The sequence below is a fragment of the Pezoporus flaviventris genome, unplaced genomic scaffold (genome assembly GCF_033815535.1).
Source record: "Pezoporus flaviventris isolate CSIRO_AGI_PZ_B2104156 unplaced genomic scaffold, CSIRO_AGI_Pfla_v1 ptg000055l, whole genome shotgun sequence".
In the NCBI taxonomy this organism is placed as follows: domain Eukaryota; kingdom Metazoa; phylum Chordata; class Aves; order Psittaciformes; family Psittacidae; genus Pezoporus; species Pezoporus flaviventris.
In genome coordinates, this window is record NW_026892603.1 from 4,006,887 (window position 1) to 4,029,572 (window position 22,686).

At 35.8% G+C, this 22,686-nt stretch overlaps 1 protein-coding gene across 12 annotated transcripts in view; it reads left to right on the forward strand.

Moving 5' to 3' along the window:
• DGKB (diacylglycerol kinase beta) overlaps nucleotides 1-22,686 on the forward strand; it is a 361,769-nt gene that overhangs the window by 202,140 nt on the left and 136,943 nt on the right. For all 12 annotated transcript variants that reach the window (XM_061469232.1, XM_061469231.1, XM_061469234.1 and 9 more), the window contains one exon: nucleotides 7,093-7,157. In XM_061469232.1, the coding sequence (XP_061325216.1) occupies nucleotides 7,093-7,157 (65 nt within the window). The remainder of the gene's footprint in view (nucleotides 1-7,092; nucleotides 7,158-22,686) is intronic.

Sequence of the window (22,686 nt, forward strand, 5' to 3'; positions counted from 1 at the left end):
GCTCAAAATGAAAATACCCAGAGGGATTTGGTTTTTTTTTTTGTTTAGGTGTTTTGGTTTTTTTATTAGGACAGTATTTGAAAAACATATATCAGTCGAGTTTAATTTTTCAGGACACGGCACAAGCAATTACTCCTTATCCCAAGTATTTCTATATGTTAAGATTTTAGCATACTGGCTGTAATTAGTATTTCACAAAAAAAAAAAGCTTAGTAATTGATTTTGTGTTGAGAATTGCTCACTTTTCTCTCCTCAGAATTGCAGAAGTGCTGGGCATGAAAATCAAGGCATTCATTCCAAGCTAGCCAGGTTCTTAATGTAAACTTTTACTGTGTGTTTCCTAAGAACAACTAAAGCAACAGCCCATTGCATTGCATTGCAGTGCTTGTATTGACTTTCAGTCTGAGTTGTGTCCTTGAGTGTGTTATGCTCAAACTCATTGCGCAAGATAATTTGGGACAATTTCAACATAGTTCTCCATCAGCAGTTATCAGAAATGCTACTAAAGGTTTACCACAGAGGTCTTTTTAATATACAAGATATTTAATACACTCTCTATATGGCTATGTTGGCTAATTGCCATGTGATCGCTTTTCTTCTCTTTTTAGTGACCACATAAACACTCAGCATAGATGTAGAAGAACCCTTCTCTAGTTACGGTAAATTTAGGGTGACCAAATATAAAGAAAGGAAGATGTGCTCAGTAACACTGTGTATCCTCACAGAGCTCATCTTACAGGGTACATGTCCTCTGCATTGTATTGAGTCATGGGGCATAGTTTGTTTTAGTCATCTGGTCTGATAATAACTAACAGTCTTATCTTGCAGTCTTCTTTGGTGGTCCTTGAGTTTGATTAGTGATTTAAAAATAGAAATATGTAGGAATTTAGCATCAGTTTCTAAACACCACAGTAACTCCTCAAAGAAAGTCCATGACGTACTGGTACAAAGGCTTGTGTTACAGGACTGGTTCCTGGAGTCGTCCCTACAGCTGGGATGGGACATGTGGTCATTCTGTATGAACATATCTTTTCCTGCAAAATGGATTCTCCTTTGTGCCTGTGTGAAACATTTCTAGTACTAAATTATGTATATGTAGTGTCAGAAACTCAAGAGAGATCTGACTTCAAGTAAAAAGTGTGAGGAAGTATGTCTAAAGTCCTGGTCTAAATATTTTGTTACAATTTCCAGATATATGGTCCTCCGGTCTTTTGCCTGTCATTTATAAATACTGTAGTTATTGAATGTTTCATCCTGGTTTTAGAGATCTTACCTATTTAAATGAGTATTTAAAATATGAACAGTCACTTGACTTAGTAATACATGTGCAGCTGAGATGTATTTAAACATGACTGTCAGAGGGCTGGCTGTCAAGAATATCACTGACAAAATGAATAGCATTATCTTGACAGTTTCTGCGTTTTTCTTGGAAAACCAGGAACACAAGTTTCTCAGATTATTTTTTTCTCAGATTTTTCTTATGTGAATTATCATTATCTTTCAGTAAAGCTGCATCAAAAAGAGCTTGAAATCTCTTCTTGCTCTGACCCTCTCAAGCTATCACCTTTCTCAGCTATACCACCTTAAAATATCAGTAGAAACTAAGATAACTATAGTAACTAGTGTTACACCCAAAACCTAATATATTAATGATTTTTTTGTTTGGTTTTTTTTTGGAAGGTTTCAAAGGCTAATGCTTGTAATTTAATCAAAAATACTTGGGAGTCAAATATGAAATGACAGTTTGATCCAAATAAGGCAGGACCTGAAGTTTCTTGATTACCTTTTTCTAGACTTGGGCATTGAATGGTTCAGTACTAGTCATATTATTTTCTTATTTGAGACTCTTGATTGTTAGCATGGGAAATATTAAAACATCTAACTATGGCTTTTGCTTTTTGTATGTGAAAAAATTGGAATGCATAATCATAAGGATGTTTGTTTATCTAGGAATACTGTTTTGAGTCTTAAGCCAGTACAGCAAACTTTTCTTGATCTATTTTCAATTATATTTTTGTACATCTGTACTATCCCACATTAATAACTGATGTGACCTAACTGGTACAGGTTAGATTTGCATTCTGATCCAAAGATTACAGGTTGCTGAATTATCCTTTAAGCTTCCTAGCCTTGTGGATCCATTAAGCCTTAATTAAAGAAGCATCTTAGAAAAAAATAATCAGACCATTTATACCCAAAGAAGATGCACAGTGGTCATTTGTTTGTTCACCAGCATAAAAATTATTATTTAATGGAAATTTTAATCACATCAAGCTTATAGTTAGACATATATTAAATGCATTAATCTTTCTATAAGGTTATTCACAATGTATAAGGTTACTCCTCTGAAAAGACTGCTTCAGATTGCCTTCCGGTAATGCTAATACCCATTAAAAAGATGAATATATATGTGTGTAAGTCAATCATAAGGTATTAAAAAGGTGTAGCAACTTAAGCTTCTTTTCTTCTTGGCAGGTCACTTTGAGAAATGTTCTAGTTCAATTAAAATATTTTTTCCATTTCCTAGGAGTAGATTCAGATATGCTCTGTCTGTTCTCTATCTTATCTTCACTGTCAGGATTTAAAACAAACCTGAGTGAGATGTAAGAAGGATAGTCCAACTACTTCAGACTCTGAACAGGTTCAAAATAAGGGTTTATATGCGTGTATATGTCTACATGTTTATCATGCATATTTCCAGGTTGAATATTTGGAGATACAGAGGTACATTTTTTAAAAGTCTGTTCACAATTCTGTAGAATTTGAACAAGGGTAAGCTGCGTTTTGTGTTCTTTAGACATCCATTCCTTCATCTGTACTTTCAAAATGCTGCAGTAGTGAGTGGAAACCATCTAAGCTAGAGAGGCATACAAAAGGGAACAAGGTGTGTTTTTTTTTTTCTCAGATTAGATTGTTGATACTATAAAATGAAAGTTCAAAGGAACTGTCATTGTCCAGGGTATTGTCATACATCACATATGACATGTAAATGACTAAAAATACTGTATAGCTTTAAAAAGAAATTAAGTATTTCAGAGTAGTAGCATACAACTCAAATATTCATATAACATTCTCAGAAACACAAAATTGTCTAATTAGTTACATAGTTCTGCTTTAAATGCTCTTTATTCAGCATTACTTTGCACACCAGCATTGCTTTTGTTGCAGAAGTGCTCCTGAGAAAAAAAATCTCCATTTCTGGATGCCTTGGTGAAAAGTATTACAATGTTTTAGGTATAAAATGAGCTTTGTGACTAAACTAACGGTGTAGTGAAAGGTCATATTACAGTGATCCTGAAAGACTTCCCTCCTCCTTTCACCTTGCAACAGGCCTGGTAGCATTGTATCTCCTGAGATTGTTATTAATCATAAAGGTCTTGCAAATTTTAGGCATGTTTATGTATGCTTATGGTGCATTATTTTTAAAAATGGAAAATACTTAGATTCAGGTATTGCACTGCTGAAAAATTGTATTTCAGGCTAGGATACATATCAGTTTATTAATAAAAATTAATAAATAATGCCCACAGGTGGTATTAATTATAAACCAATATCTGATTGTCAGATGATCTTCCTAAAGAAACCTGTTCACTTGTTATCTTGCTAGGTAATACCATGAAACATGTGTGGTGACTCTTTGGTTTTCTCTTCTACATAATTTTTATTATAGAAGACAAAAATAATTTCTCATACTTTACTGGCTACCTACAATATCAGGTACCAGGAATGGTCAGCATTGTGCAAACAATTTTCGACTTACCATGGGGATATTGCTCTGTTTCTTAGAATAGTTAATTAGGTGATTGTAATATCGTTTGTGACCAAAAAAAAAAATTCATTCTCCATTGATTCAACAACAGTTGTATGCTCTTAACAGGTCAGGCTAGATCCCTCATTTTGAAACGGATGAATGAAGTCTGCTAAAATGAATCCTATTTCAAATGTAGCTGAAACAGCTCACGGTGAAGAACGCTCTGTTCTCGTCCAGAAATACAAAACTTTTCATGTTTGTTCTTCAGGATTCAGGGATTCCATCTAGTGATTCCTGCAACTCTTAGACAGAACTTGCATTCCTTACCACTCAGGTTCCTGTTACTTTGAAGTCTTCCAGTTGTTATTTATTTATACTATTCTATATGCTACTATCTTAACAGTGAGATTACAGACATTTGAAAACCAGAAAAGTCGGTGTCGTTTTTTATTTTTTTTCCTTTTTTTTCCCTAAAGCAACAGATTTTTTTGCTAACATGCAGTGAACTTTTCCTGTAGCATGGGGTTACAGTTGGGAAGAGGTCCTCTTGCTAAGCAAACTAAGGGCTGTCTATGTTGGATTTAATTAAGGGTTCACGAGGGCAGTTGTGCAGTATAAACTGAGGAAAGCCTTAGCAGCTTCCCTGCTTTCAAGCTTGTGTGTGTAGTTACTACTCTGGTTTGTAGTCTCCATTAGTAAAAATAGCCTTTAAACAGTTTTTTTATTAAATTGTTCTGACATGTGCATGCCTGTCAAAATTAGCTTTGTGTATTACTTTTTTGGAGATTCGGAGTCAGAAAATGTTCAGGCAGGGGAAAATTTTGATCAAATCAGTTTTGCATGGAAACAACTGCCTGTTTGCCATCTGCAGTGGGCATTGATCCCTAGCTTGTTTGTGCCTTGCATTTGTTATGCATGAGTAAGCACATTAGCCTTTTCATTTCATTCATTAGACAGTTAGTCCTTGATTAGTGTTTCCCAGTGTCTGTCAAATATGTTACTACTCCTTTATTTGTTTTATCTTGGGTCTGTCTTTTCTTCAGTATATAGAAAATGAACAGTTAACTACAACAGTAGTCCTTTCATTTCTTTTTCATATAGAACTGGCTAACAAATATACTTTTCTCATGTTGGCACATCTAATGTGGGATAAAGTATGAATGATGGGTCTTTCTAAAGTTAACAGAGTTATTATTTTAGTTCAGCTGGCAGGCTTTGTTTAGGAGTGTGATGTCTCAGGGTTTACTGTCAGCTTTATTTCATCCGTCTCCAAGAACTGTGGGATCACCTGGATACTTGTGGATATTTGCCTTATACAATTGCACATAAAAATAAATCTAAAGTAATGATGAGTGCAGTCTGAGAATGTAGCACTGAAAGTTTCAGAAGATGGTTTGAGTGACAGGACAGAGCAATAAGGCATTTTGTGACTTACACCATTCCATTCTTCTAGGGATTTTTGCTGTCATTTCCTTGTAGAACAGTAAAATGTTAAATGACAATTCCATTCTTAATCAAAAAATACTATGATGTGAATAAAACAACGAACTATGTACATCTTTAGAAAACTGTATAACAAGAGCATGAATAAAAGTGAATATCTCAAGGGAGAAATACATTTAATGATGTCACTAATGGATTTTATTTGATCAGTGATCACAAGTTTTGACTAAAAATTCTATACTATGCTATATCCTTTTGTAGTGGAGTGTATAAAAAATATTTGGATTTACGGCTTTTGGGTTGGTTTTTTTTTTGTTCATAATCTTAATCTTATTTAAATGTTATCAATTGGTCTGGACAATTTTATCTTTAACAAGGTATTAAAGTTCATACATTTATTTTTTTCAAAGTACCCATGACTTAGTAAGTCAAACCTTAAGGCTGAACCATTCTGTTCTCCAGAGCGCACCCTACATAAGATTCTAGTAAATAAAAGCTGTTTGGATGTAAAGTTTTGCAGCCATGTTTGATATTAGTGGGTACCTGTATATCTGCACCGAGTACTTGCTTGCTTACTGAGATTTATATAACATTGATTTAAATAAAGATGATGCTAAACAAAATATTTTAAACATGTTTGGCAGTAGCAGCAATATAAAATTTAAGTATTGAAAGTGTTTAATTTGTTGCTAGATACAGATTTCATCCTGAAATACCCAAATTCTTGGATTTTGTACTTCCATGATCTTTTCAGTTGATAAATAATGTATTTTTTCAAATACGTGATAGTTGGTTATAGCAATAGTTTTATTTTTAGTTTCTTAGACTCTCTTTACCTGAAAAGTGGAATTCATCTAAAGTTCATAGTAACTGAACTAACTTTTCTTATAAATACATGTATATATTCATGTATATACATGCAGCATATAAATGTATATATATATGCAGCATTTTAAGACATAATTATAACAGCATGATCCAAATGGATTTCTCTGTGTTTACTATCACAAGACTTCGGAGTTGGTAGGTTTCATATCCTCACACCTCATTTAATACATACATTAAAAGATGAAGAAACTTTTTATGTTCTTAATTCCTAGTTTGCAAATTGTTAATGATTCTTATGTGAAATAAATATTACATGATCTGGAATGAGGAAAACATTATTTTCATAACTGCAAAGGAGATACTAAAATGCTTTGAAGATTGATTCTAGCACATCAGTTCCAAATACTCTTACTTTCAGCAGCACCCCGCCACAGTGGTTTGATTTTCTTTAAAATGTTATACACGTACAAGTATTTCATGCAGCTATTTCATCTCACATACACATTATTTAAATGTAGTATTAACATAATTTACTAAATTTTTAAATAGTTTGATAACATGTATTTAATTTAATTAAATTGGGGATCTCCTGACATTTATTTCCATTTTCTACCAATTTTTCTACAATTCATTCCAGTTTTCTAGAGAAAGCTGTTGAATGGCCATATGCAAATATCAAGTTATATGCATGTAGAGTAACTCTGCTGCATCACTCATCTGTACTAAAGGAATAGATTTCATAGACTTTAGTAAGTACTCTTACAAGAAAGAACAGTGTGAATGGTCTTATTGTAAACCTTCACCAGATTTGAATGGTACAGATGTTGAAGAAACTTTCAGTAAACTGAAACTATCATGTCTGACTGTAACAAGGGTGATAAACGATTAGGTTCAGATATATCCCATTCTTCCTACAGTGTACCTTTAAGCCTTCTTGATAAAAGTATTGTTTTTGTTGAAAATGACATTTCGCAGAACACCTTACAAACCATAGGTCTTGTTCACAGTTTTGGACTTCTATTTTGTGATTTCCTGTCACAATAGATTTATGGTTTTCTTTTTCCTGTTAGGATGCTTCAATTGCTCACAGATTCCATATCATGAGAGAAAAACATCCAGAGAAGTTCAACAGTAGGTAAGAATCTAAAAATACCTACATACGAAAAGATTTTTTCCATGTTACTCAGGTATGTTCTGGGAGAGGTTAAATTTTGCACATCCTTTAAAATACTGATTCTTATAAAAAAAGAGAAAATTGGTGCATTTTATATTAAGTATATGCTCCCAGACTGCTTGTAGGGTAACTGTTTTATATCTGGTATTTCAACTGAAATGAATAGCATTATAAATAAACTGTTCTCACATGTTAAATGTTTGACTTGTAAGACTAGCATGGACAAGATGATGCATTATGGTATCTGAGGATCCCTGAATTGACACTTTGCCATTAGGCACTGAAGAGCACTTATTAGACAGCTGCAGATGGTGATCCTTATGTTTCATTCCCACACGCACACTAGTACATTGACAGGGGGCTCTTCCATATATACTCTTAGTAAGGGCAAGTGAATGCCATTTTACACATAAATGCTTTTATCATTAAATAACTTTGAATATGTAAAATAAGTCAGGAATTAGACTTCGCATCTGTTCCTTGTTTTGCTTTTTGAATTTGCAGTGTTATCTCAGAGCTTTTCTGGAGATTAAAAATGTATTACAACATGTACTGTAAATTCACCTTCTTTCAATATCTGGTTTGTTGAGTATATAATATTCATAATGCAATGCTTGTTTGTCTTTTCTTATTTAGGTAATTTAGCACATAAGTTGTGATAGGTAAAACTAACATTTCAGAAACTTTAATTAACATTTAAAGGCACCTGAGGGCAGAAAGTAAGATAGAAAGTTATTAGGAATAAACAGAATATCTGGAAATAGTTATTAACACTAATGTTTTTGTCATTGTGAGCTTACCTGTAGACTTTCTTTAGTTTTTCATGGGAGTGACGTGGAAAGTCTTGTGTAGATGCAAATCTTCGTAGACTTTAGGATGATAAAATATGCTGTTTGTGCTGTCTTCTTAGAGCTGTGCAGAATGATTTTTGAATATTACCTAACTTCTTACTGTTTTCATGTTGAAGTATACATTTTACATTTAACAGTCAGAGATTTTTTTCCCTGAAATACTCAATCTGTTTAGAATATGTGCAGTGACAGACTGTGAACCCAAGTGTATGTTTCTTTTCAAGTTCCACAGTAAACATTTATTTTCTATGAATTCTACCTACCTCTGATGCTTCTCATTCTGAAAGAATTACATTATGTAAAAAATCAAACCTGATCTGTGCACCCCAATGTATTATACTCATTCGCAGAACTAGAGGTATTGGACATTTAGCAAATATGGATTGTCTAGGCCCTGAAGATGAAGCTAGTTTATCAGTGGTCTTTCTGCATATTTTCAGCAGTTGGCAATTCTAATTTATAAAAAGCTCAGATAATAACATGAGTTTCAGATCAGATTTCATGTCACAATAAATCATACGCCATTAATAACATCTGCTGCAGATTCACCTTGAAATTCATCTATATTTTAAGGAATCTGATGTTTCTAACATTATCTTAAGGAAATTAATTACAAAAATATATAGTTCCAGTCCCTACGTGCTTTGGTACTGTGATATTGAAAGAACTTGAAAAAAGCAATGATTCTCTGGGTATTGAAAGCCTATTCAGAAAGATTATGCCTTTCTAAAAGGAATGTAAGGACTTGAGCAAAATACTGCAATAGACACTGATGTTTTAAAATGTTTGTGTAGTGATAAAAAAACACGGATTTCTATTTTTGTTGAATAGAATTTTCCAGGTGATGTTAGTTCACAAATAGTTTGTTCCACTAACAGTTGTTTGCATGTGGCAACACTCCATAATATGTTGCAGCAGCATTTTCCTGCTGTGTGTGAAAATAAAACTCTTTTCTAGATGTCTTCTGAACTGCAAGACTTAATTCACCAGAGTGTGGAATTTTTTGTGCAATCTAAATGATTTAGGATCAGCAAGTCCAACTCAAGTGAGATTCATAGTGGGCTTCATAGTTTATAGCACTTACTAATTTGAAAATCCTACATTACTCATTTAAAAATCCTTTATTGTCACATGTGAATATCTCTGGTGATGAATAAAAGAAAAAATCTTTTGTGGTTTTATGTTAGTTTTCTCGTTCATGATTTTTCAAGGTTTTGAGCTGCCACAGCTGTCATGCAGTTTTGTAAAGCAGGTCCTTGCACTGAGGTTCTACTCTGAAAATGAACATATGAAAGTTTCCTCAGTGAAGTGAAACTTTATACTGTGTGCAGAGAGGTCTTTTGAAACACAAGGGTATTGACTTTGTTTCAGTGAAGCAAGTTAGGTTAAGTTTGGGGTTGGAGAATCTTTTGCTTTAGATCCTGGTAATGATCCTTAAATTCCTAAGGGTATTCCTCAACACTTGTCCTAAGTTTCACATGTAAATAGAGCATACCAATAGGGAAACTCCTGACATGGTGTACTTGTGTGTGAAAGAATAATCTCTGTACTTGTTTACCTTCTCAAAATGAAGAACATATCACAAGGCTTAGAAGGACTTTTTCATGATCACTAGCCAACATTGCTGACTGCTTTGGGAGCAGGTGGCTTAAGAGCTCTGACACATTTTGAAACTGCTGTATTCATAGATTTTGGACAGAAAGACTTAGTATAACTAAGTTAGTAAAATATAAATAAATTAAGGTATGGATTTCTAAACAGTCTAGAGATACTTAGACATTTAGATCTTTGGAAAATCTAAGTTTAAGTATGTGTAAATACTCATAAATTAAAAATCCACATTATCTGTTGTTTCTTAAATCTTCAAATGGCTTTTCTTTTCAGTGAAGCACCTCTTTTTTTCAATTTCTTATTAAACTGAAATCGAGTCCCTTTTCAAAAGGCTCTTATGTATTCAGAACCTTAAGTTTCACTGAGAAACATTAAATACATGCCTTAATCACTTGAAAACTGCAGTATGGAATTGCTCAATACTGTTTTCCAAATAAGGCTCAACATAAATGTCTAGCAGTGATATTAAAATATTCATTACTTGTTCCCAAAAATGGATCTGCAGGAGAACAATTTTTATACTGGTGATGGTCAAATAGAAGAAAATGTATGTGAGAACTCAGTAGCATCCCCACCTCTCTCTAAAGAATGAATCCTAATGTGCCACTTTAAGTAATCACATCTTATGATCAAAGTTGGAAGCAAGGACAGGCGGCCTGGGAAGATTGCAGGGATGTGGTCCAGTAAGCTAGGGACCAGGTTAGGAAGGCTAAGGCCCAGTTAGAATTAAACTTGACTAGGGATGTGAAAGATAAGGAAGGGATTCTATAGGTACTTTGCAAATAAAAGGCTAGGGACGACGTGGGCCGTCTCCAGAAGCTCTCAGGAGAACTGGCTACCCTGGATTTGGAGAAGGCTGAGGTTCTCGATGACTTCTTTCCCTCAGTCTTCAATGGCAAAGGCTCTGACCATACCACCCAAGTCTTGGAAGGCAGATGCAGGGACCGTGGGGATGAAGACCCTAGGCCAACTGTAGGAGAGGATCTGGTTTGAGACCATCTTAAGAACCTGAACCTACACAAGTCTATGGGACCTGATGAAATCCATCTGCGGGTCGTGAAGGAGCTGGCGAATGAAGTTGCGAAGCCGCTGGCCATCATATTTGAGAAATCATGGCAGTCAGGTGAAGTTCCCAATGACTGGAAAAAGGGAAATGTAACCCCCATTTTCAAGAAGGGGAAAATGGATGACCCAGGGAATTACAGGGCAGTCAGTCTCACCTCTGTGCCTGGCAAAATCTTGGAGCAGATTCTCCTGGAAGGCATGCGAAGGCACATGAAAAACAACAAGGTGCTTGGTGACAGCCAGCATGGCTTCACTAAGGGCAAATCCTGCCTGACCAATTTGGTGGCCTTCTATGATGGGGCTACAGAACTGATTGACAGGGGTAGAGCAGTTGATGTCATCTACCTGGACTTGTGCAAAGCATTCGACACTGTCCCACACGACATCCTTGTCCCTAAACTGGAGAGACATCAATTTGATGGATGGACCACTCGGTGGATAAAGAACTGGCTGGATGGCCGCACACAAAGAGTTGTGTTCAATGGCTCAATGTCCAGGTGGAGACCAGTAACGAGTGGTGTCCCTCAGGGATCGGTGTTGGGACCGGTCTTGTTCAGCATCTTCGTTGCTGACATGGACAGTGGGATTGAGTGCACCCTCAGCAAGTTTGCCGATGACACCAAGCTGTGTGGTTTGGTTGATACACTGGAGGGAAGGAATGCCATCCAGAGGGACCTTGACATGCTTGTGAGGTGGGCTGATGCCAATCTCATGAAGTTTAACCATGCCAAGTGCAAGGTCCTACACCTGGGTCAGAGCAATCCCAGGCACAGCTACAGGTTGGGCAGAGAAGAGATTTGAGAGCGGCCCTGCAGAGAAGGACTTGGGGGTGTTGGTTGATGAGAAGCTGGATACGAGCCGGCTTCAGTGTGCGCTCACAGCCCAGAAAGCCGACTGTATTCTGGGCTGCATCAAAAGGAGCATGACCAGCAGGTCGAAGGAGGTGATCCTGCCCCTTTACTCTGCTCTCGTGAGACCTCACCTGGAGTATTGTGTGCAGTTCTGGTGTCCTTCACACAAAAGGGACATGGAACTGTTGGAACAAGTCTAGAGGAGGGCCACGAGGATGATCAGGGGACTGGAGCACCTCCTGTATGAAGATAGGGTGAGAAAATTGGGGCTGTTCAGCCTGGAGAAGAGAAGGCTGTGTGGAGACCTCATAGCAGCCTTCCGGTATCTGAAGGGGGGCTATAGGGATGCTGGGGAGGGACTCTTCATTAGGGACTTTAGTGATAAGACAGGGGGTAATGGGTTAAAACTTAAACAGGGGAAGTTTAGCTTGAATATGAGGAAGAAGTTCTTTACTGTGAGGGTGGTGAGACACTGGAATAGGTTGCCCAGGGAAGCTGTGAATGCTCCATCCCTGGTGGTGTTCAAGACCAGGTTGGACAGAGCCTTGGGTGGCATGGTTTAGTGTGAGGTGTCCCTTCCCATAGCAGGGGTTTGGAACTAGATGATCTTAAGGTCCTTTCCAACCTTAACTATTCTAGGATTCTGTGATTCTATGATCATTAGCACCTATTATCAGAAACCAGTACTGAGATTTCATTAAGTTTTAAATCTGTTCATAAAACTCAGAATATCAGCTGTCACATTACCTACTGTGTCTGAACTGCTGAGGACCCTGTGTCGAGAAAGCAGAGTTCACTTTCCAGCTTCTCCTGCATAAGAGTAGGGTCAGATTTTCTGATTTCACTGTGGAAGGGCTGAGTTAACCCTAGAGGGAAGAAAACTTGCAAAAGACAACATTTCAAGTAATAGTATCATTAAACTAGGATATACTGTTGAAATAACGATTCAGTTATACGAAAATGCCCTGCAGGGAGATCTGTGTGAACAGCATAGATTTGATACTGGGAATGACAGATGTATGAGTTATGTGACTGGAATATACACAGGGAAACAAAGAATATGTTCAACAATTCAAGTTGATATTAACTATTCTAAAATAATATTCAGTTAAATTAGGCATGCTAATTTGACTCTTTGGCAACCTGTAACATTAAAATATTTCTTAGTCTTAGTGAACTAAAGTAGGATTTATAAATTGCATTTACAGTCTTAAGTACATCATCTCTGAGATTTTCAAACATCCGTCTATTTTCTTATTCTATGAAGAACAAATCCTAAAGCAAAAAAAGTTCCTCTTCCTAATAAGTTGATTTGTAGCATGTTCCTGACCATGTACTTTTGAGATTCCCTCTTGACTTGCTTAATTATGCTTTATTTTGGGCCAATATCTGTGCATTTAGTCTCTAAGGAAATTTTTAAGTGATAGAAACTACCAATTTACTTAGTGCAAGTGATCTCCAGGCGAGTAAGTGTTCTTATAATGAATATGAGTGAAGAAAGTTACCCTTTTGTTTTGACATACATGTTATGTGACACTGGTTTTATCTCTGAAGGGCACAGAAAAAAAAAGAGAAATGGCAAGTAAATGAATCTTTAGCATGTGTCCCAGCTTGAGTACTGCATTATACAGTGTAGACACCACAGTATCACAACTTACCTAACCTCAAAAAAAAAAAGTCCGGTCATGCGGTCACTGTTGCTGTATCCAAAAGCTTTATCCTAAAACTTTTCTAACCCTGTCTGACAGCAAACAAACCGCAACACAGGTGTCCTACTTGAATATTGGAGACTACCCAAATCCCTTGATGGTTTCTTGTTTGTTTTTTTTTTTTAACGCATAAGGCAGCCTCAGTTTAAAAGCAGAATCATTTGTCATGGGATGAATGAAATACGCCATTCTCAGATGTTCTAAACCTTTCTTTTCAAGTTGGATTAGTTTGGCTTTGAATTGAAAAGTCAGAATGTTTAATTTTTAATAGAAAAAACTTATTTCAATATTTTCATTAGTCTTCCAGTTTTTTCAGGTTAAGCGATAGAGCCTGTTAGGTTGAATCACAACTGTGTATTTTCAGTGAATATACTAAACATCAACACAAAAGACATTTCAGTCTCTTTCCTGCAACCTTCTTGGTTGTGACTGAGCTGAAAACACTTAAAAGGAAGACACTGGCCCCACAGAGAAACCAGATTGCAGACATCTGTTACCTGTCCCATTGAACACACAGGTTTCTTTTCATAAAAGGATAAGACTCCAGGGAGCAATACCTCTGAACTCAGGCAGTGTTACTGCAACTGTAGTCATCAGAAGAAGCAACACAAGGCAAAAGTATTTATGGTAGAGTGTGAAATATTTTCACAAGTGCAAGAGATGGCTTATAGTTAAACAACCTCTTCTGTCTAACTCTTGGTTATAACGCAGACAGAAAGAAAAATAAAAAAATCAGCATGTTCTTTTGTCAGACTTCAAACCTGTAGTAGCTCATCTTCAAACCTGTAGTAGCTCATGCTTGAGTTTACTGAACTGGAACAAAAGAAGGTAGTTGGAGTGTAATACTGATTCAGCCTACCTATGTCTGTTGTCTACAGTGCAAAATGACTGCAGTCTGCATCTGCAGTGTCTGCACCTTTCTCTTATATAAAATTTCATATTTTTATCATTTCTCTAGAAGGTGCTAATGAGCTAAAGCCTTCTGCTTGACAGACTTCTTACTCTTGTAAGCATTATTCTTACAGGAATAGTGGCTGTCTGGGAGGCTGGTATGTTTGGGGAACCTTAGATTCAAACCTCCAGAGGGCTAGAGGAAGTGTGCTGTGTAATATATATAAATAGGTGTCCCTAAGTTCTGAGCATCCCCTGTGGTTTTGAACTACATCTCTGAAAGTAGTGTGCTGTGCCAAAGAGGAGCAGTGAATTTATGTTTGTATTCTTAGGATCCTCAGCTGTCAAATTCACTACTGCAGGACTGAAATGGGGTATGGTTTTGTACTGTTCTAATGGTAAGGGTTATCCATTGAGCACTTCCATTGGAGGGGGTTGTTATTAAACACCTGCCATTCTGCCCTTTAAAAAAAAAAAAAGAAAACCAAATAGCTGAAATACGTACTATTAATGTCAGGAAGGTATGGGAATATTTTTCCTTTAAGGAATGTTATGTGTTTTAAAGATATGTAACAGTACACAGTTGTTAAAGAAACAGTGGCTTTAGAAATTGTCAGTTAAAACGTACGGCAGTGTTAAACGGTGAAAATCAGTTCATTGTCTAGGAGAAGCTTTGTTTAACATGGTGCACAATTATATAGAGGGATTGGCCCAGCATGCATTGTGCAAGAAACAAACTGTTGATTCACACCAGGTATATCCATATTCTATAGCCCAAGGTCAAGAAAATCTAATTTGTCTTCAACTAATGTCAGGCTGGTATAGGAGTTTATTGTAGATGATGTTTCATTACTCAGAGTAGGACATTGAACCTTTTCTATGGATTGAAATGTCTGTTGGATGTTCTATACATTATTTAATTAATTAAAGCTACTGTCTTTTATTACAGTATGTTAAAGGCAAACATGTCTATGTAGGAATTAAATCTTGGCCTCTTCCACTGTTTAGTCACACCATTTGAAATAACAATAACACACTGAAAAAGGTTTCTGACTACTTTTAATTTGTAGTAAATTCACATGTGAAGGGAGTTTATAACAGATATGAGAAACACTGTAATAAAACTACAAAACTACAGCTTCCTATTTATTGGTTGCTGATAAAGCATGGTCAAGTATTTCTATACACATGAGAAAGGTTATTTTCCCTGATTTTCATGAGCACACACTAAATAAAATCCATTGTAATGCAACAATATTATATTAAATACTGCTTGCTTTTTTGGAGGGGGAGTTATTATCAGAACTAATGAATGCTAACAATGCAAATTTGCAGCTGATTTGCAGACTTCATTATGGATCAGTTAATCTTCAAATCTCTGAAGTAAATAGCAAATCTTAACATAAGTTTCATGTGGAGATATTTATATTTACAACAGATGCTGGCCTTTATAAACAGTTAAGCATCAGCCATTTCTAATATACATCCAAAACCAACAAAGCCTTCTTTCAAAATCCCGTCAAGGTTGCTAAGTGGCCACAGCGCACTTACATATATTATTGACAATATCCAAGCCATTAAAAGCAATGAAATGAATTGTTAAGGAATAAATTTTACACTTCCTATTTAATAAACATAAACACATTATTCTTTAGTACAAAGAAATTAAAATTTAATCACAGCCTGAAAACCTTTATACTGTGGATGCTTTATGGTTTTTTTTTTTAATCCTTTAATTCCAGTAATTAAGCCCCTATTTTTAGAAAATGTTGTTATCCAGGCATATACTAGAGTGCCCACAGATAATGAGAAGAGCCCAAATACTCCTTTAGTAAAGCACAGATTGACATGATACACAGCATGTGCTTTTACCTCCCTTGTTCTTTAAGGAGTCCTGGATTTGCTTCATATCCAGAATCTTACAGCTAATATACCCTAGGCTTCCAACTCTACACTCTGAAATTGCAAATTAGTTTGTGTCATATTAGAGAGACTTAGGTAAGTGGTGGGGGTGGAGGGTGTAACCAATCCTCCTAACCCTATTTTAGTGCCCAATTAGTACTAGTTTTCAAAATTCATTTTGGGATAGAGTTCCTGAAAAGTAATCCTTTCAACCAATATGCCAGCCCCTGATTAAATAACCTAGAGTTCTTATCTTTGCTAATTATATGACTGAAGTGATTTTAAGTACTTAATGTATCTAATAAAGAGCCTCTGTTACCACCTCCATCACTTCAGATAACATTTTCTATTTTACTCTTTCTTCTGTTTGAATGTAGTTTGCCTGGCTCATGTCTATGAATTCTCATGTAAATAACCAGAATACTTTCTGATTTGATTTCAAGTCTCTTTACTTTTATTGCAACGGGTTACATAGCCCTTTCTAAGAAATGTGCTAAGCTAGAAGTATTTCCAAACTTCCGGTGTATAGTAAGGTAGAATTTGCGTATCTTACAAAACAAGGTAAATCCTGTGGATATCCCTAAGGTAAAGTTCTTATTGACATCTGATGTGTATCTTAATTTTATTAACATAGGATATATTATTTCAAAGCAAGTATTCTGAAAATACTGATCTTTTAATAACATGGAACAATTCATGTAATGCATTGTTATGAAAACTGAATGATAGATGCAGTTTTATGATAGTACCTATTGTTATAACTGCATTCTTGCTAACATTGACGTCAGAATAATTTTGGGGTTTAGTTTCACCTGAAAAATAAGAGCTGCTGCTTTTTATTTGAACTGATAAGAACAGAATTATATAATAAAAATTTAGAAATATTTATCTTAGCACTGAATATCTTTAGCATTGATGTACCAAAATCCTATTTTCTATTTTTATATTTAATTGCATTTTATTTTTGTTTTTCTTTTTTGTATTAAATACTTATACCCAAATACGGATTTTTCAGTATCTTTGTGTATGTATGTGTGTGTGTTTGAAATCACTATACATATATAACTAGATTACCAGCAAAAATTATAAAACAAAATCATTTCCAGAGAAATATATTGGCTGACTTGGTGATTTAAAGAGAATGCTGTTGCTTATTGAGACACTACTACTACAGAAGCAAAGTTTAGCTTAAGGATCAAAGGAATTTAAGGGGGTATTGCCTGTCTTTCTCTCACAACACTTCATAGTCTGCCTAACAGGAGATCTGATGTGTTTTCGGAATCCTGTTTTGGTCGCTTACGTCTTTTGAGACTAAATCTCATAATTTCTTATGTTCTTGCTGTTCCTAAGACAGGCTTCCTCATGTTAGGATATTGCCATGTACTTGCTGTGTACTAGCCAGGTACTAGCCATGTACTAGCATGGCACTGAAAGAATACCTCTTTCTTCTCTTGTAACTATATTGCTGAATGGTTGGTAACTATTGATCTACATCTGTGCTGAAGCAGAAGATTAATGGATGTTCATTTGCTATCTCACCAGTGTTTGGGGTGCTAGTGTATGGCTTTCAACTTTTTCATTTGTCAGACAGAGAAATTGCGGGAATTCAAGAAATGTTGTTAACCTGCTCCCAACAAAAATTATTCATGCTTATTTAGGAGTCTTCTCTGTACTTTAGGAAAATTGTATGTATGTTACCTGTCTTTGTTGGGTGCTTTCTGACGTTCAGCTCTGGTTTGGGTAAAAGGATCAACAACGTACGTGGCAGATTTTGGGCTGAAGGATCAGAATACGCCCTTTTTCCTGCTCAAACATCTCAGGAGGACTCTCTGGGGAAACTGTCAAGACAAGATACAAGATGGGCAAAGAAACATGTGAGGAACAATATAATTTTAGTATTGTTTCTCAAAGCTTTACTGAATAGTAGTTACGGGACAATTAATTTACTGATCAGTGATTGTGAGGGTGAGCTGTATGCTTGTGATATGTTTGTATGTCATGGCGTAAAATAGATCACAATAGAAAAAGCAGAAAATCACTGGACATAAAAACTGTTACCTGGGAAGCGGAATTTATTACGCTTGGAAAGTTTTCAGATTATATCCGGTTTCAATCCCTGGAAGTGTGCTTAGATATGCCAACAGTTAATATTGTTCCTTAGGTTAAAAAATTAATTTAGTATTTTAACATCATATTGAATTTACATTAAATTGTTTTCCTGATGTGCCTAACATTCAGGGCCGGGATATCATTTCAATCCGTGTGACACAGGAGATGCGGTAAAAGCTGCCTAGGATTTTGATTTAGTAGACAGAGGAAGAGGCTGTTATATTTGCCTTTTTTTTTGTTCAAATTAGACTTAGGGGACAGCTGCAAGTAATATGGTTTCCTGGTTCTTGAGAACCTTTCAGTTATGCTGTTTTTAATAGAGATTTGTCCATATGAGGAACAGCAAGGTCTGTTAACCTTTCTTGCAGCAGGCTATTTCTGAGCCAATTATGAAGATGTCTAAAGGCATTGAATGCTCTTTGGAACAGTAACTTGTGATTTGGGAGTATAATGGCCAACTGAAGAACTTTCTCTGTGGTTAGAATATTTGTGCTCACAATATATTAAAAACAAGGGCAGCATTGACTTTTTTATTAGCTAAAATACTTCTTGCATATTTTTCTTTTCATTATGAGGATATATTCATAACTACAGTAGCAGCAGAAGTAGCAGAAGAATCTGAAGTGATTTGGATTTTGATAGTAAAGCCTTGAAAGCTGTGTTAAGCTGTCAGTCTAGTTCTTTATCAAGATTTTGTTGATGTTCAAAGAAAGAAAAAAAGTGTGTTAATCAAAGAAATATGTTCTTCTTGCTGGTGTAAGGCAGATGACAACTCTGAAGGAAATCTTCAATATGTTTAGCTGCTTTGATTTCATAGAGAATTACAGTGTAAATATTCTGTGAAAGTGATTTGGGAACATAAATTTAATTGCCATATTGTTGTGGACTTTTAAAAATGAAACCTGAGTGGATTGACCTAACTAAAGAGGGCTTGTGCTTCAGAAAAACCTTGCAGTAGCAAAGCTGCACAGCAGCCATGCCACTGCAGCCACGCCACTGCAGCCACAGGACTTTTATATGCTGTCTTCATAATGAGGACACTCAGCCCGGAAGGAAATTGGGGTTCAGTTCCCTTTTCTGACAAGGAGCATGTCTTACTTAGAAAGTGGTTTTATCACTAAATAAAAAAAAAACCCAGCAGCTGCAAATCCCACAGTTCATAACTACGGCAGAAAAGCAGAAAACAAGTAAGCAGGAGGGAATTTGACTATTTCACCAGGTTGCCAGGGTGTTAACCCTGTGGAAAGGTATTTTTTATTACTGAAAGTCTGTTGAAAGACTTAAGTTTTTAATTATGTTGTTTAAATCACTAACAGTATTTATCTATTACTTTATTCACATGAGCAAAATAAATATCATGGAAAAGGGGCACACCTGTTACAAAGGTGGTGGTTTATGTGTAGTATACTAGTGTCTGCATACCAGATTGAGAGATTCTCAGCTGCTTTTGTTAAATCTAGACTAAGAAAACACAGACACTAATCTAAAGTATTTGCAACCAGGCATATTTCATCAGTGCACACAGTAGTCTTTCTTCTGTCTACCATTGTTCCTTTGACATCACCTGGAATGCCCAAAAGACACTAAAATTGTAGAATAAGGGTATATAGGCATGACACAGAATAGTCCTTATTGGAGAGACAGTCAGACACAGCAAGCACTGCCAAAGAGAGAACTACTTAGAGGAAGAAGATGCCTCTCAGGGCTACTCTGAATCTTCTCTAACTCTGTCAGCTTCTCCAACTTATTCATGGACAGTCACAGGTGAGCTGTGTGATGAAATTCTGAGGGTTAGAGCAGATTTAGGCTTCCACGAGCACAGGGCCATGCCACTATGGCTGTCTTGATAGTACTTCCAGAACTGTCTCAGCATTAGCTCTGCACTCATGGAAGCGTGCTCCATTACAAAGTGGCAATGTGGCTGAAATATAGGGTAAAATATATGCAGTGGTTGAGTACACTGGCTCACAAGCTAGTGGTCACTAATCACATTATATCAGCTTCTTGATATTTGTCAAATGTTTTTTAACTGTCCGAAGTGAAAGAAGTCCTTGAGATTAAATTTTAACCTATAAATTTGTTTTTGCTGTCATACACATTCATCTTTTGCCTACATTTTCCTTCCTTGGCATCTTAGGACTTCTCTTGGGTTTTTTTCTGCTTTTGACACCTTTTTTTCCTTGCCTTTCTTGACTTTTCTTTGTTCTTTCACCTTAAAAAATAATAAAGGATAAAGATTTCAACAAAACTATACTCTTGGTTAAGAAGGATTTCAATTTTTATTATAAAGCTAAATTAAGAACTGCTTAATGCTCATGGTTTAGTTTTTTAATAAAAAGGGAAATAGAGAAGCTGACAGCAAGAGGGAGGTGCTTTTCAGCCATGTCTCTTACTTGTAGTCTTAAGTGTTGATCTATATTTTTTCTGAATTCTTTATTATATAATGTCTATTTTTTTTTATAACACTTCTCTGTAAAATATGTACACTTCTACCAGAATGCCCTTGGACAATGTAAAGTTAATGAAATCCTAAGTATGCCCATTTAGTGCCCTGAACTGGTAGTACTCTAAAACCTGTAGCCTGGAAGAGGATATATTCATTTTCTGCGCCAGGATTTTGGTGTACATTTGCGAAGTCTGGGAGCACTTCTAGGGATATATTTCCTTAAAGCATATAGAAATGAAAGGCCAATGCATCCTGTAAAAAATGGAAAGTAACATTAAGGTTTAGAGAAGTGTTCCTTCCTCACTAAAGTCTGTTCAGAAGTATAATGCAAAGTAACAGTGCCACTACAGACTAAACAGCTGTGTCCAAACTGCTGTCCAATTTTTTTAGAATGAATCACCTTTATGCTTTTTAGGAGTGCTCTGAAATACCTAATGATGAATATTATCCTCTATTCTCCAAGAGTTTAGATACAGGAATAAGCCCAAACCTGTTGGAAAAAAAAAAAACAAACACAAAAGGAAGCAGTTCTAACAGGTCAGCCATTGTTTCACTAATATCCTGATCTATCTGAGCTTTTATATTTTTCACCTTTTATTAGAAGGCATGTTTGTGCCTTCTAATTAAGTTAAAAAATGCAGAGAGGTACAGCTTATCATAAAAAAATGGACTTTATGTTTTGTTTCATTGATGGAAGTACTGTCTTGGTCATTAAAAATAAGTAACCTTCCAATATTTCAGACATTGTCTCATTTTACAGAGTCCCATGTATAATATCACAAAATATTTTGACATTTTTGATTACTGGATACATCTTACCCATACATTGCAGGAGGTAAACATTTGTCTGTATCACATAATACCTAAGAAAATCAGTATCTTTATAGTTCTTTCAGTTATGAAATTGTGGATTGCCTATGAGGGCAAAGTATCCTTTTTGGAAGGAGGGAAAAATGCGTAGCTAGTAAAGCTTCCTTGGATGATAGTGCTGGGCAGGAAATAGTTTCTCTGATGTGAGAATATTTTTCCTATTTCAAGAGAAAGTTAATTTGGATTAAAAAAAAAAAAAAAATCAGAGCCTGCTGCAGATATAGAAATGGAGATTTGCCTCTTCCACAGTTGCTGCTATCCTAAGAGCCTGCTTGAAATGAGAAAGCCCCAGCTTTACCGCCCTGATAAAGACTCACCTTTTCCCTCTGTGCTGCTTAAGTAAAGTACAAGTTGAATTAGGAGAGAAAGCATGGGGTTTTGTTTGTTTGTTTGTTTGTTAAGTCCGCAATGTCAAAAGTTTATTTATATGAGGTAGAGCATCTGGACAGCTTGAAACTACTGGATCCATCTAAGGGACTTTATTCTGCTGTCCTGCTGCCAGGGTGAAAACTCCAGCAAGTAGCATTGAAAACTGGCTAGAATTACAAAGGTAAAAGCACTTGCTTGAAATGCTGGAATTAAGTTCAAACCTTTAGTGCAAATACGGTATATATAAACTGCATTGCCTAAATCGCAGGTGATGTACACTCACTCACCAGAGATAGTTAATAAGGGATAGCAAAGTATGCTTTTATATGTAGCTTCAACATGATATTCCATCTGTTAGCTAGCAACTCTTTCTAGATGAAAATTCTATTAAAATTGGCTTCATTTTATGTATTTTTTGATTTCACTGAATAATACAGCATAATCAAAGATAGGTAAAAATAATCCAGGTTAGGTCTACATGGAAGATACATGTATCCTGAAAGGGGAAGAAAACCAAAGGCAACCACCTGCAACATCACTTTTTACTGCAGTGACCAGTGAAAGAAAATCTTTAGTTACTAGTAAGCCCAGTAGGATTTCTTCATTGCACGCAGACAAGTATGACCCTGTACTTGCATACATGCTTTATTCACAAACTGTAACATTCTGCAATTAATGTGCAGAAAGACTTTGAGGATTTGGAGGTGAAATGTTGGTCTTAGGTTGAATAATACTTTAAATAATAATGTATTAAGTATTTCTGTCAAGATTTCTCCTTTTCACACCATAGGTCAGTCTAAACATTTATTCCAGGGG